The 12,463-nt window shown below is 43.6% G+C and overlaps 1 protein-coding gene across 15 annotated transcripts in view; it reads right to left on the bottom strand.

The window, feature by feature from the left end:
• PPFIBP1 (PPFIA binding protein 1) overlaps positions 1 to 12,463 on the bottom strand; it is a 91,205-nt gene that overhangs the window by 21,702 nt on the left and 57,040 nt on the right. For 9 of the 15 annotated variants that reach the window (XM_071551633.1, XM_071551636.1, XM_071551631.1 and 6 more), the window contains 6 exons: positions 7,818 to 7,904; positions 6,579 to 6,692; positions 5,906 to 6,037; positions 3,424 to 3,516; positions 2,873 to 2,965; positions 1,077 to 1,191 (listed from right to left, as the gene is read on the bottom strand). In XM_071551633.1, the coding sequence (XP_071407734.1) occupies positions 1,077 to 1,191; positions 2,873 to 2,965; positions 3,424 to 3,516; positions 5,906 to 6,037; positions 6,579 to 6,692; positions 7,818 to 7,904 (634 nt within the window). The remainder of the gene's footprint in view (positions 1 to 1,076; positions 1,192 to 2,872; positions 2,966 to 3,423; positions 3,517 to 5,905; positions 6,038 to 6,578; positions 6,693 to 7,817; positions 7,905 to 12,463) is intronic. The other 6 variants (XM_071551637.1, XM_071551644.1, XM_071551638.1 and 3 more) reach the window with 1 other exon arrangement.

Raw genomic sequence — 12,463 nt, 5'->3', positions numbered from 1 at the left:
GGAGTCAGCTATTCCTCACTTGCAGATAATCTGCAAATGCAAACAGCGCTTTTTAATATTGGTCCAAGGCAGAAAAAACACTTTTCATCTCATAAAAAGATCTTCTGCTGAGCTATACTGGAAACTAAACCAAAGCTGAGGACCAGAGGGTAACAGGAGTTCAAGCAGCTCCCCAGGATAAAAAAAAAAAAGCCCTATATAAGTAGTCATGAATGCAATATAATCAGGTCTTGTTCACATTTAAATGTCCTTTAAAAAAAAAGGAATCATGGCTCATTGTGGTCACTTTAAGTGGTTTTGAATATAGATCATTTTATTAAATAAAAAGTGACATTCTACACATGGCATTTTCCTCCTCAGGTCAGGGGAGGAGATGAATTCATTATTTTCTAAAAAACATCCCTTGAAAGCATAACCTTAAAATCAGCAATAAGGATCAGCAAGATATATTCAGAATTTAAACTGCAGCAAGTCAAGAAAGCTGTGGAAAATTTCTATGAGGCTTTAACAAAAAATTTCTACTTTTAAATAACACAAAGCCTGACCCCGAGCTTCCCTCAGGTACTAATTTAGTTTATTCTTTTGAAGCAGGTAAAATTTTTGTGCTAATTCAAGCGTAATTAGGATTTAGACTTAACCAGGGAACAGATCTAGACTCAATCCTCAGTTTCACCACCCTTTGGTCTGCAGTGTGGCTTTGCCATGGATAAAAAATGCACAAGACCCATAAATACCCACACACAAAGGTTCCTCTCCAATACAATCCTTTTGGGGAACTTGTTGATGTTATTTTAAGTCTTCTTGGCCAACATAAAGTGCATTTTTTGGTGCAGTCACATAAAGAGCTAACAAGGGATCTCTTGACCTGCTTAAAGTCGATCAAGAACTTGCTTTGACAGTAAATTCAGTGGCTGCATCATCAACACTCACTAAATATATAACAAGAGATAAACAAAAAGAGAAAGTTTACAAAAATTCAGGCTTTTATCAGTTATTTCCTGCACAACCTTCATGACAACATGACCTCAGATGAGGAGACAGAGGGGCACGTGGTGGCAGAGCCTCCTTTTTCTTACCTCTGTCCAGGATTTCAATTCCTTCTCCTTTGAGTTTGCAAACCAGTTTTTCGTGCAACCTTTTTACCTCAGCTTCCTTCTGCTCCAGTTTGTCTTTCAAAGCTGAGAGTTCATCCTGGAACAGGGAGAGAGTCCCTCAGTGACAGGTCCCACACACACCTGAGATGTTCCCAAAATTCCCTGCTAGGAAGCACATGGGGCAGATCCTCAGCCAGTGGGAAGGACCCAGAGGGCCCTGACATTTCCACCCACCAAAATGACTCTGAACATCAAAACAGACCTTTGGTGGCAACACCAGTGGCCTGAAATTGCCAGTCTTGTGTGTAATTGTAAAGAGATCTTCCCATCTAAATTTAAGGAAGAGAGAAAAAAGGAGTTTTCTTATTTATTTAACCCTGTAGAGACAGGAAAAGTGCAGGTGATATGGTTCAAGGCTAAAACCTCTGGACATTTAATTTTTTTGGTGGATATTTTGCATGTTCTAAGTCAAACAACTCCAAAACTCTGCTTGCACCAGGCTGGGGACAGTTTCAGAAATCCCCACTGCTTCTATGGAATTCAAAATCAACCATGACAGCACCAAGCACATGGACACACACACACACTGGAAAGCAGCTCAGACACAAATGTGGGGCCTCTGCCCCAGTTTGGGTTTGCTGATCAAGCACCAGGGAAGGAAACTTCGAGCTGAGATTCCTGGAAATGAAACAGATGGTGTTTGGGGGAGTTGGGGTGTATTAGAAAAACGCTGTCAAATTTTAACTTAGCTCTAACCATCTGCACTAGTAAAGTCACTGGCACAGATCCATGCATTTAACTTTTTAAAATTTGAGTCAAATCCTACCCCAGTTTAGTAACATGTTTTCTTTGATGTCCGAGGATCTCTTGTGCAGGACTCTCGGTGCAAATGTACCCAACACTGAAAATTTAATGTGTTCACTTTGTAAACAACACAAAACAAGGCAAGACTCATCATTTTGGCATCAACAGCTTGTAACTGACGTCTGAAATCCTTAAAGGAATAAACCAAACAGGAATACTGTGGCTTAGGTGTTTTTCTCAGCTAGCCTTAAAAGATCTGTTGCAAATATAAGGTTTTATCTGCAACCCAAACCATGGAATTTCCTGAAATTGGTACCTGTGTGCTCTAAAGTGTCATTTAAAAATTTGATCAATCTTAAAGCTCTCGAGAAATCAAAGCTTCTCCCACAACAGTGGCTGGGCAATAAATACAATTCTCCAGTGCTCCAGTGTGGCACTGATTTTGATGGGATTTCTGCCAGTGCAGGATCCATCCTCCTCCAAAATAAAGCCATTTCTTGGTCACTTGAGAAGCTGCTCTTATACCCACAGGCAACCAGAGCTGCATGGGGTTGTCAATGTGCATTTCTTCCCCTGGATTAGAACCATGATATGCAAATTTACGTGTGGGAGAGGGGGGAGTATAAAAGAATCACTATTTCCCAGCTAGTTTTTCTGAATAAATTTGCTCTAAAAGGGTGATAAAAAGTTCTGCTTGAATAATGGATGTGAAGCTACAGACAAGGCAACCTCCCCTCGGAAAGGGGAGTGATTTAAGCCCAAATCCAATTCCATGAAGTGTAACCCATGCAAAGTTCACAGCACTAAAAGCCTCTCCCATGCAGTATCAAAGCTGGCTACAAGGAGCATCAACATCCACAATCAGCACACAGCAAGAGATGAAGGACAGCATGACAGCACAAAGCAGGACAGACCATGGCAGGGTGGGACATGAAGGGTTGAGGACAAGGCCAGTGTCACCAGAACTACCACACCTTCAGCATCTGGCTTTTTTGCTCCATCCGCTGCTTCTCATACTGCATCTGCCCCACTTTGATTTTCATACTAGAAAGTTTGGCCATTAAAGACTGGTAACAGAGACAGAGCAGTGAGAGGAAACTAAAGATAGAGAGGAGACAAGGCTGAATGGCAAAGAGAAGTTAGACACTTAGAGAAACAGGCTGCTAGAAATACTTTCCCTTCAGAAGTGGCTTATTTGGGGGGCACATTTAGGAGAAAACAAAAGCTCAGTTTTGGTCTCAGTTTTGCTTAACACCTTATGTTATGTTTCTGGACACACATGTGAAGCAAGGGGCTGAGCAGGTAATAAATTTACTGCTAACAGCATGGCAAGTTATCCTTCATAGAATACACTGCTCAAGCTGAAAACCACAGCGTGAAGTTTGGAAATAGCCCCTGTTGCTGAGGGAGAACCACAAAACAAACCCCAGGGCCTGAGTGCTCAGGGTTTTAGGGATGAGGGAAAAGAGGGAACTCCTAAAGCCTGACTTCCACCCCTCTGCCTCTTCCCCTCAGTCTCACTTACTTTGGTTGTTTTCAGCTTTTTCTCGTACTGGAGCCTTTCATTGTCCATTTCTCCCACTCTCAACCTCAATTCGTTGATTTCCTGGATCAAATCCTGAGTGAAGGTGAAAGAAAATGAGAAACAAAGAGGAAATTTAGTAAACAAAACAGAACAGTAGCAACCCACTGGTAGGAAAGCAGCAACAATAAAAGGTACTCTATACACAAAATCACACCACCTGAGAGAAGCAACTCAGAGCTCCCCAGATATCCAGGGACTGTTTCTCAGTTTCTGTTCTGGCTGATGGGCAGCTTTGACACCGTGACGGTTGATATTGGGAGGGCTTTTCTTTCCTGCACCATGACCCAATGTCAAAATGTGCTGTGTGGCACTCACTGCTGAGTGAATTCCACCAGCATTCAAGAGTGTTAAACCCTGGAGCACAAACTAAATCATTCTGATTAATCTGTTATGGACCTCATGGGTCATCAGACCCTTTACCACCTGTAAGTGGTGACCAAAAAATCCTGTAACAATTTCTCAGGTGTAAAATAGAAGTTCAAGACAAGTCCTAACAGCATGTTTTGCCCCAAAAATATTAGTAATTACTCCCTTGCAAGTGCAACATTAACTCACTTCTTAAGTTATCCACAACACAGGAACTGTAAATGACATTAAGAGTGATTTTTTGAGGCAGTTCCTTTAAAGATTCACCAGGCTCCATAAACAGATACTGATTAACACCAAAGATACATTCAAGGCTTGCATAAGTGGGAACTCTGGTTGTGGTTAAACCACAAAGATGTCCCTGTGACTGAGCCAGCTTTGCCCTCTGGCTGCTGCTTCAAAGGCTGGGTCTGGTTATGGGCTCCTCCCAAAACAAACTCCTTTGGATGGTATTTTCTTACATAAACTCAGCCCAGCTCAGACCACCCTGTTCCTCAAGGAAAATAACACTGGGAAAGTGGAAAGACTGGAATGGTTGAAGAACAGAACAATTACAAATCTCTGTTAAAGTACACAAATAGCTTTGGAAAAAAGCTGTGTATTTGTGAACATCTGAACAGCAAATCCTGGAGCAGGAAGATGAATGAAGCATCTGTTTAGAGAAAGAATGGAGAATATGAGTAACCAACCAAGCTGGAATGGGAAGTTGCAACAACACACATAAGGAACAACTGGATAATATGAGGGATTTAATCTGAATGGTAATTCTGTAGCAGACAGTAGCTCCACAACACTTGTCAGATGTCAATGATGGGTTTTTTCTCTTTTCCCAACATAAAATCACAAGCAATATCTATAGTTTTTCTTTCCCAGTTTGGGTAAGAATATTTTTCCATTTGGAACACTCCAGAAAAATGCCATCATGTGTTTTATGGTCAAATATTTTAAATATTCATTTAAATACTCAGGTCTCCTAAAATAATGGATAATCTACTACTTTAGACAGGAAAATCATTAGATCAACAATGAATAAAATACTGAGTACTTCTGATTAAGTACTGCCTCCAAAACACCTTAGACATTTTGTAAGGGCTGAGACCCTTACAACTAATTAGCCATTCATTTTGCCACTGAACCAAATGGAAATTAAGGCATATTACCTCTTTCAGTGTTTAAGCCTAAGCCTTTTTATAGCTATAAACTGTTGAAGCAAAGAAGAAACAATATAATAATTTCTATCACACTAAATTACATCATTCTGGTTTTCAGAGGGAGGGAGGAACATTTCAGTTATAGTTCATTAGCTCTGGCATAAATACTCAGAAGATAAACCTAATTACAGTAACTATCTTTTAAATATAATCTAGGTTATCTTATTTTTAACAAAGGCATTTCAAGGTATTTCAGAGATAGATCTTCACAGCAGGGAAGTAAAGAAAGCAATTGAAAAGCAATCCTAACTTCTTGGCTTATGCTTGTGAATACAAGTGAGGAATGATGCTCCACTGGAAAGTGAAGAGTTGAAAAACCACTGACTGCAGTGGAAATGATGATTTTGACCCCTCTGTTGGCTTCTTTCCCTCTAGAAATGAAGGACATTTGGAACATCCTCAATACAAACACCTGACATTTCATCTATGAATCCAGAACTGGAAATTTTGTTCTCCTTGGTATTTCTGATGTGGGGTGTGTCATCCTGGCAGCAAAGCTCAGCCTGACACCTGGAGTTTCCTGGGAAAACTGGGTTTGCCCACCTGTTTTGAAGCTTTCTGGCTTCAAAAATAACAAGGTTCAGCTGCACAGACCTGCAGTGCACAGAGGGCAAATGCCTCAGGTGGGCACTGCCAGGGATGGCAGCTCTGACAGCAAGAATCCCAAACTGCTCTGGAAATCTTCCTCTGTAAAACGAGAATTTCACAAAAAGGACACTTCTTATTTTAAGTGATACATGTTTTAACCTTAAATATGAGTTCCCTTCTTGCCTGGCAAAAAGGAAAAAACAATTCCCAGACAGTTTTCAGGTCATGTGAAGACACACACAGCTGGGTTTACTCACCTCTGTGTCTCTGAATCTGTCCTCATAGTCCAGTCTATCCTTCTCTACAGATGTAAGCTTTAATTTCAGAGTGGAAATCTCTGCCATAAGATCCAGCTTCTGAGTTTCAAGGGTCGTTCTGCTTAAAAGCTCCTGATTCAAGATAAAGTGGAGGAGAACAGAATTATTCACCCAAGGGGAAGAAATCAGTGATTTATTTTGACAGCTAAAGGTCTCCTTCGTGGGGGAAAGCATCACCCTTCTCCTTGCACTATCTGAAGCCCTGGGACACAGCTATTATCCAGCTGACAGACTCCAGGCTCCTGGGATGCATCTGGGATCACAGGGACACTATCATGGGCAGGCTGCCAGGAGAAAAAAGCCTGTCTGTCATCACAGGTGCTGTGGGCAGCAAGAGCTGTGAGGGCAACCCACCCATCCTGCCAGAGGGTTTTAATCTAAGGCTCTTTGAAGTGCAGTGGGGAAGGACTCAAAGAAGAACAGAGCTGGATTCCTACACTGTAAAGCAGCACTAACATTACTAAGCACAAAGACTTGAAAGCCAATATGGCAGAATATTAGTGAGGAGATATCAAGGGGTGCAACACCTGGGAGTGCACTGCTCTCACCAAAGCAAAATGCAGTTTGTTAAGACAGAAGGAGGATGAGGCAGCAAGACAGAGCTGTGAAATACCTGCTGCAGCATCTCCTCTGTGGCATTCAGCTTCTCCCTGTGCTCCTCCAGGCAGAACTCCAGATCCCGAATCTTCTCTCCTTGGGCCTCCACCTGGTCTGTGAGCACACTCACCTGCACAGCAGGGACACAGGGAAGCAGGTTTAGGACCATGTATCTGTGTCAGCTGAAGAACTGCATGTGGCTGGGCCAAAGATGGAATGGGAGCAGCAGGAGCCCAGAGCTCTGCAGTGGACACTACACTTGGAAAAGGAGAGGAGGGAAAACTCCGCCCCCCCCTCACACTACAATTTCTGGCCCCAAGTTCTGGCAGATGCACTAAATTCTGTAGCTCCCCATCCCTGACTTGTCCTGGGAGTTTCCACAAGGGGTGGCTGCTGCATTTGACTACCAACAATGATGCCTTTGCTGTGACAATCCATTAACTAAACCCATTAGTTCCTGCCTTTACAACCAAATAGCTCCATCTCCCTGCTTACAATTTGCTCTCTTCCCAGGGGATCACACACATAACAAGCAGTTTCTCCTCTTCAGAACAATAAAAGCAAAGGAAGTTAAAACCCACAGCCCGAGGCTGGGCAAGGCCAAGACAACACCTTTGAGACTGCAGACAGGTCCCCATGTTGCCTTTTCTGAATGGAGCTTTTGCTTTAAACAGCCTCTTCCCTCAGTGCTGTTGGGAATGAGGGTAAAGAGCTGGCACAGCCCTTAGGCCAGGTCCACATCAGGGAATGGTAGGACACCGTGCAGTCCAAGGGGTGCCAGGTATTCCCAACTCCAGCAGCAAGGGGGAGGGAGATGCAGGAGCACCCAGGGCAGGACTTCCAACAGCTGCTTGTCTTCTTCTGCTCACTGGCCAGCCCTGTAGCTTTTGTCACCTTTCCTAAGGACACATCTGTCTCCTGGTGCAGGTATCATGGCAATGGTCATGGAAAGTGGTGATCTTAAGGATATATAGATCTTAAGGATATACATGAATAGGTGGCTGCTGTGCAGACCTGCTCAGCTAAAAAGATTCAAAGAGAGATCAGACACACAGACAGAAAGGCCTTTGGATTTCTCCTCAATCTAAATTCACACCTGTTCTTAATCTGGGTTAACTCTCAGTTACCAGCAAGCCTTCTGAAAACTGGCCAAGGCATCACAACTTCAAATAAATTCTCAGAGGTTTTTATCATACACTATGGAAAAGTCTCATGAATGCAAGAGCATTAAAAAATAGTTTGGGTGACAACTCACTTGCAGAACAAGAGATTCCTTATCATTTTCCAGACGAGCCAGCCTTTCTTGATAAACATCTCCATTCCCAGATATGTGTCCATTGGTCTGAAAAAGGCAGCAAATATGACACAGTGAGCAATTGCATCTTCCAATGTTTATCAACACATTTCAGGAGTGTTTTTAGTCTGCACAGGTTAAGAACAGATTTGTAGCATTCTCCAGCCTCCTAAGGGTTACAAATCAAATATATTGTCAACAAAGGACACACCATTCAAGGAAAGAATTGTCCAAGGGTTTAAAGATGAGAAAGGAAGAACCTTCTGGTGACCCAATTCTGCAAAATTCACTTACTGTGCATTCAGCATTTCGCTAACAAATTTTGGGCTCAACCATATACATGCTAAGCCAGACTTGCAAAGAGACAAATACCCTGAGACATTCAGCAAGTGAAAAAAAAAATAAATGCATAATCTACAAGATGTGTGTTGTGCTTCTTGCAAGTCATACACACAGTAAGAGACATCCTTTTACATCAGGCACACTTTACTGGGTACGGGTGAACGTCTGCACTCTAAACACATCTCTTTGCAAAGCTGCCTGAGGCTAAAGGGAAACAAGAATACATGTTAATGCTATCAGAGAGTTCAGAGGAATCAGCAACTTTCTTCATAATCACTTCAATGCTCTTGAGCGGCAAAAAGGATTTTATTTTCTCCATATTCAAAGCTGTCTCAAAGCACTTCATGATCCACACCACAATCAGATCTCGGCTCAGAAAAGAAATTCTTGTTGCCACCATTGCATACATTGCTTAGAGGAGTCTGAGAAGCTGCTCTGAGATTCAGCAGAGACTCCCCCCAACACTGAGGGGCCTTGACTGCCTTCTGAATACGTGATGAAAAGAAACAGGGTTGTTGATCCTGGTGCCCGGTGACACAGCCCTGCCTGGAGAGGCCACCACCCCCCAGGAGCTCCAAGCCTCTGGCTTCGCTTGGAATGTTCCCTTGGAGCAGCTGACCCCCCCTGATTTCCAAGGATGCCCCAGGAAACCTCCTGGCTAAAGCTCCTTTTCTGAGGGATATGGCTGACCCGGGGTGGTGGGAGAAACCGCCTCGTTTGAAGCTGAAAGAATAAAACTCCCACCAGCAACACTCAGAGATCAGACATAAAGCCACTGGGAGGAGGTAAAAGTGTTTCACCTCACCTTAATGCTCAGGCTGTGTCCTGGCAGCTCTTAAATCAGTGAGCAGTGGCAAATGTGCCTCCCAAGCATTACCTTCGACATGGGGACCATAATATCTTGCCTGAAATCAAAAGAGCTGCAGCAGACTAAGAAAAGATGCTCTCTTGTAATTTGTACCAATATCTTGTATCATAATGATGTGAATTATGACCCTGTCACAATTAGCAGCACATTACTAGGCCGTCCAGACACTGAGCACCAGGGCAAAATTCCTCTAAACTCCTGAGTTTGCCACATTTTCCATCTGGCTTCTACCAGAACCTAGCTCATACCATTCAGGACCAGTGAGACCTTCAGTTTTTTAACACTTTCACTTAGATGAAACAAGTCAAAGAGCTTCCAAAATAACCCTGATAGCTGCTCATGCCTTAGATTTGGTAACTTGATCGTATGTGAAGTACAAAGCTGACGATTTTGTCTACTTTTGTCTACGTCTTTTAAGTCCTCCAGTACATCTCAGGCATTTACTTTGGAATATACACCACACTTTCCAGCCCAGGGTGTGTGTCTGATGTAACACCCGAACCACTGACCCTCCTGAAACCTCCAGCCAGCAGAACCAGACACAAATCAACTAAAACCAAAGGCTGCGTGAAGAGAATGTGGGGAGGGAAGTCTTGCTTTCACACTACCATGAGAATGCCTTCACAATGCTGTGAAAACCAGCGAGGTGTGAAAGCAGAATGTTAGTCATTGTGCTCAGCATCTTGCTGAGACACCTTTGTTGTTAAACTCCCTGCACATTTCTGACAAAAACAATCCGCTCTGCTCAGCACGTGGTACTTGGCTTTAAAATAGGAGTGTTTGGAGAGGGGCAGTTCTGATCATTGCCAGCAGACAGAGGGAGAAAACCCCAAATAGCACAGGAACAAAGGTTGTTCTTGCTCAACGCCAAAGATAAGGACTTACAGAATCAGACACTCGTTAAGGTCGGAAAACACCTCCAAGACCATCCAATCCAACCGTCCCCCCCAGCACCACACTCAGCCCTAAACCAGATCCTCGAGAGCCACATCCACATGCTTTTTACAGCCCCCCAGGGATGGTGAATCCACCACCTCTCTGGGCAGCCTGTTGCAATTCTTGATTTCAGGGAAGAAATCTTTCATATCTGACCTAAACCTTCCCTGGCACAACTTGAGGCCGTTTCCTCTTGTCCTGTCAAACACTGAGGGCAGTTCACTTTTTCTCTATGAGAAATCTTGCAGAGATGTCTCACTTTTGCAAGCTGTGTGTACTGGGGGCAAAGACCTCTTCTCTGGCTATTGTCAGAAATATTTTCTGCATAAAAGCAGAGCCCCTGTAATCCACCAAACCCAGAAAACCGTGTGTACAACCCGAGAGCAGTTTGCTTTTGCCTGGACTTCTGCATGAAACCTGGGACTGACTCTTCATTTTAGGCGTGAAAAAGGCAGGAAAGTCACTGATTTTGCCTTCAGTGGGGAAAAAGATGACAGAGAAAGACCATGGCGACTGTTTCCAAGAGTAGCAACAGACCCAGCACCTCCCAGGGTGGTGCAGAGATCAGGGACCTGCAGGCAATGGGCAGGTGCCTTCCCAGATCTTTGCTCTGCACTGAGGTAGTCAGATGATTCCTGGCATATTTTTTCCCAGAGAGATGAGGAAGGAAGAGGGAAGATGAAACATATGAAAAGAGTATTGACAGCAGTGGGTGGGACTGAAGAGAGAAATGGAGAGGAAATATGCCCAAACACTGGATGTGGGAAAGTAGTGCACGAGGAGATTGGGTGGGAGGAGGTCTGAAAGTTGCCAGGACACCTGGTATGAGCAAAACCTGGGTGAGCAACACTCAGTGTGTCCTTCAGTCCTTCAGGTTCCACCTGGGAACTTGCACCCTCCCTCTGGGACTGAGCCTGGACACCACTCACCCTGCAGAGCAATGGCTTTGCTTTGAGGGGATGGAAGAAAAAAAAAGGAAGCAAAAAAGAAAAGTAAATACTTGATTCAATAGCAATTTCAAGCATATTTGGGGCACTTGGTAGCTGTGGATCAAATTTGCATCATTTCAGTCAAGAGAGGATTAACATAGTTTACAAGCTGTGTAAGAAAAGCTTTGCATTTTCCAAAGAAGGCTCTTTTCATCAGCAACTTCAAATCTATCTTCAATTAAGTAGTTGGACTTTGCATGTGTTTTCAGTTTAGGGATTAATTGCACAACACTGTATGGGGAGAGAACGCAGACTTTCCAATGCCAATTTTAATCCCAAAAACAAAAGAACACTTGTCACAACTGAGGCTTCACAAAAGTTTGAGGTTAAGCATTTACTTAAAATACCTTCTAAGATCAGACCCAGCACACTTAGAAACTCTGCAAGATCAATCCCTGGCTAATCTGTTAAACACGTGTGGAAGCTTTCTCTGTAATCATCTAAGTGTAAAAATCCACGCTGCTCTGAAGGGAATTATTCCTGGAGTAAGCAGATGCATCACCAAACTTTCACAGCTTGCCTGCCTTCATTCTTTAATCCCTTTTCCCTGGAAGTGAGTTCACATTCCAAACCACAGGAAAGTTTGTAGTAGCTGCTGGTTTAAACTGCCTAATAAAAAATAAATAAATGGAGGGAGAGATGATTGATAGATAGATAGATAGATAGATAGATAGATAGATAGATAGATAGATAGATAATAAAGAGGAGGCTCAGAGGTGACCTCAGCACTGTCTGGAACTCCCTGAAGGGAAGTTCTGGCCAGGTGGGGGTTGGTCTCTTCTCCCAGGCACTCAGCAATAGGACAAGGGGGCACGGGCTCAAGCTCTGCCAGGGCAAATTGAAGCTGGAGAGCAGAAAAAACTTCTTTGCAGAGAGAGTGCTCAGGCATTGGAATGGGCTGCCCAGAGAGGGGGTGGATTCCCCATCCCTGGAGGTTTTTAACCTGAGCTTGGCCATGGCACTGAGTGCCATGATCTGGTAAAGGGACTCGAGTTGGACAAGGGTTGGACTTGATGATCTCGGAGGTCTTCTCCAACACAGTCGATTCTACAATTCTGTGATTAGATAGATGGATAGAAAGATAGACAGACAGACAGAATTTTCCCCTCAGTTGCCAAATTCTCCTTTCAAAACTAGCACTCATTTTCAGCCTACCACAGCTGACACCCTCATTTCCCTTCATTTTCTCCTCTGCTTTGGAGATGAAATAAGCAGCACAAATGACACTGCTCTTGCTGCATGTGCAGTTTGGTTTGTGTGGAAGGAGCTGCCACTCCAGAGCCCCGTTCCCTTGTACAGCAGATTCCATGGACTGTTCCGACCACCACAGGCAAGTCAGCAGTTGGGCAAGTGAGCTGTCCCTGACACCTCTTTCCTGACCATCTGGAGTTAAATTAAAGCTCATCAACATGCTTACATTGTTCAGATGCTTGGAATACATATTACCTATGCTTAGTTAAACAAAGCTGCTG

This window comes from Pithys albifrons, chromosome 3 (genome assembly GCF_047495875.1).
Source record: "Pithys albifrons albifrons isolate INPA30051 chromosome 3, PitAlb_v1, whole genome shotgun sequence".
Classification (NCBI taxonomy): domain Eukaryota; kingdom Metazoa; phylum Chordata; class Aves; order Passeriformes; family Thamnophilidae; genus Pithys; species Pithys albifrons.
Note: the sequence above shows the minus strand (reverse complement) of the source record. Positions and strands in the feature narration are given on the sequence as shown.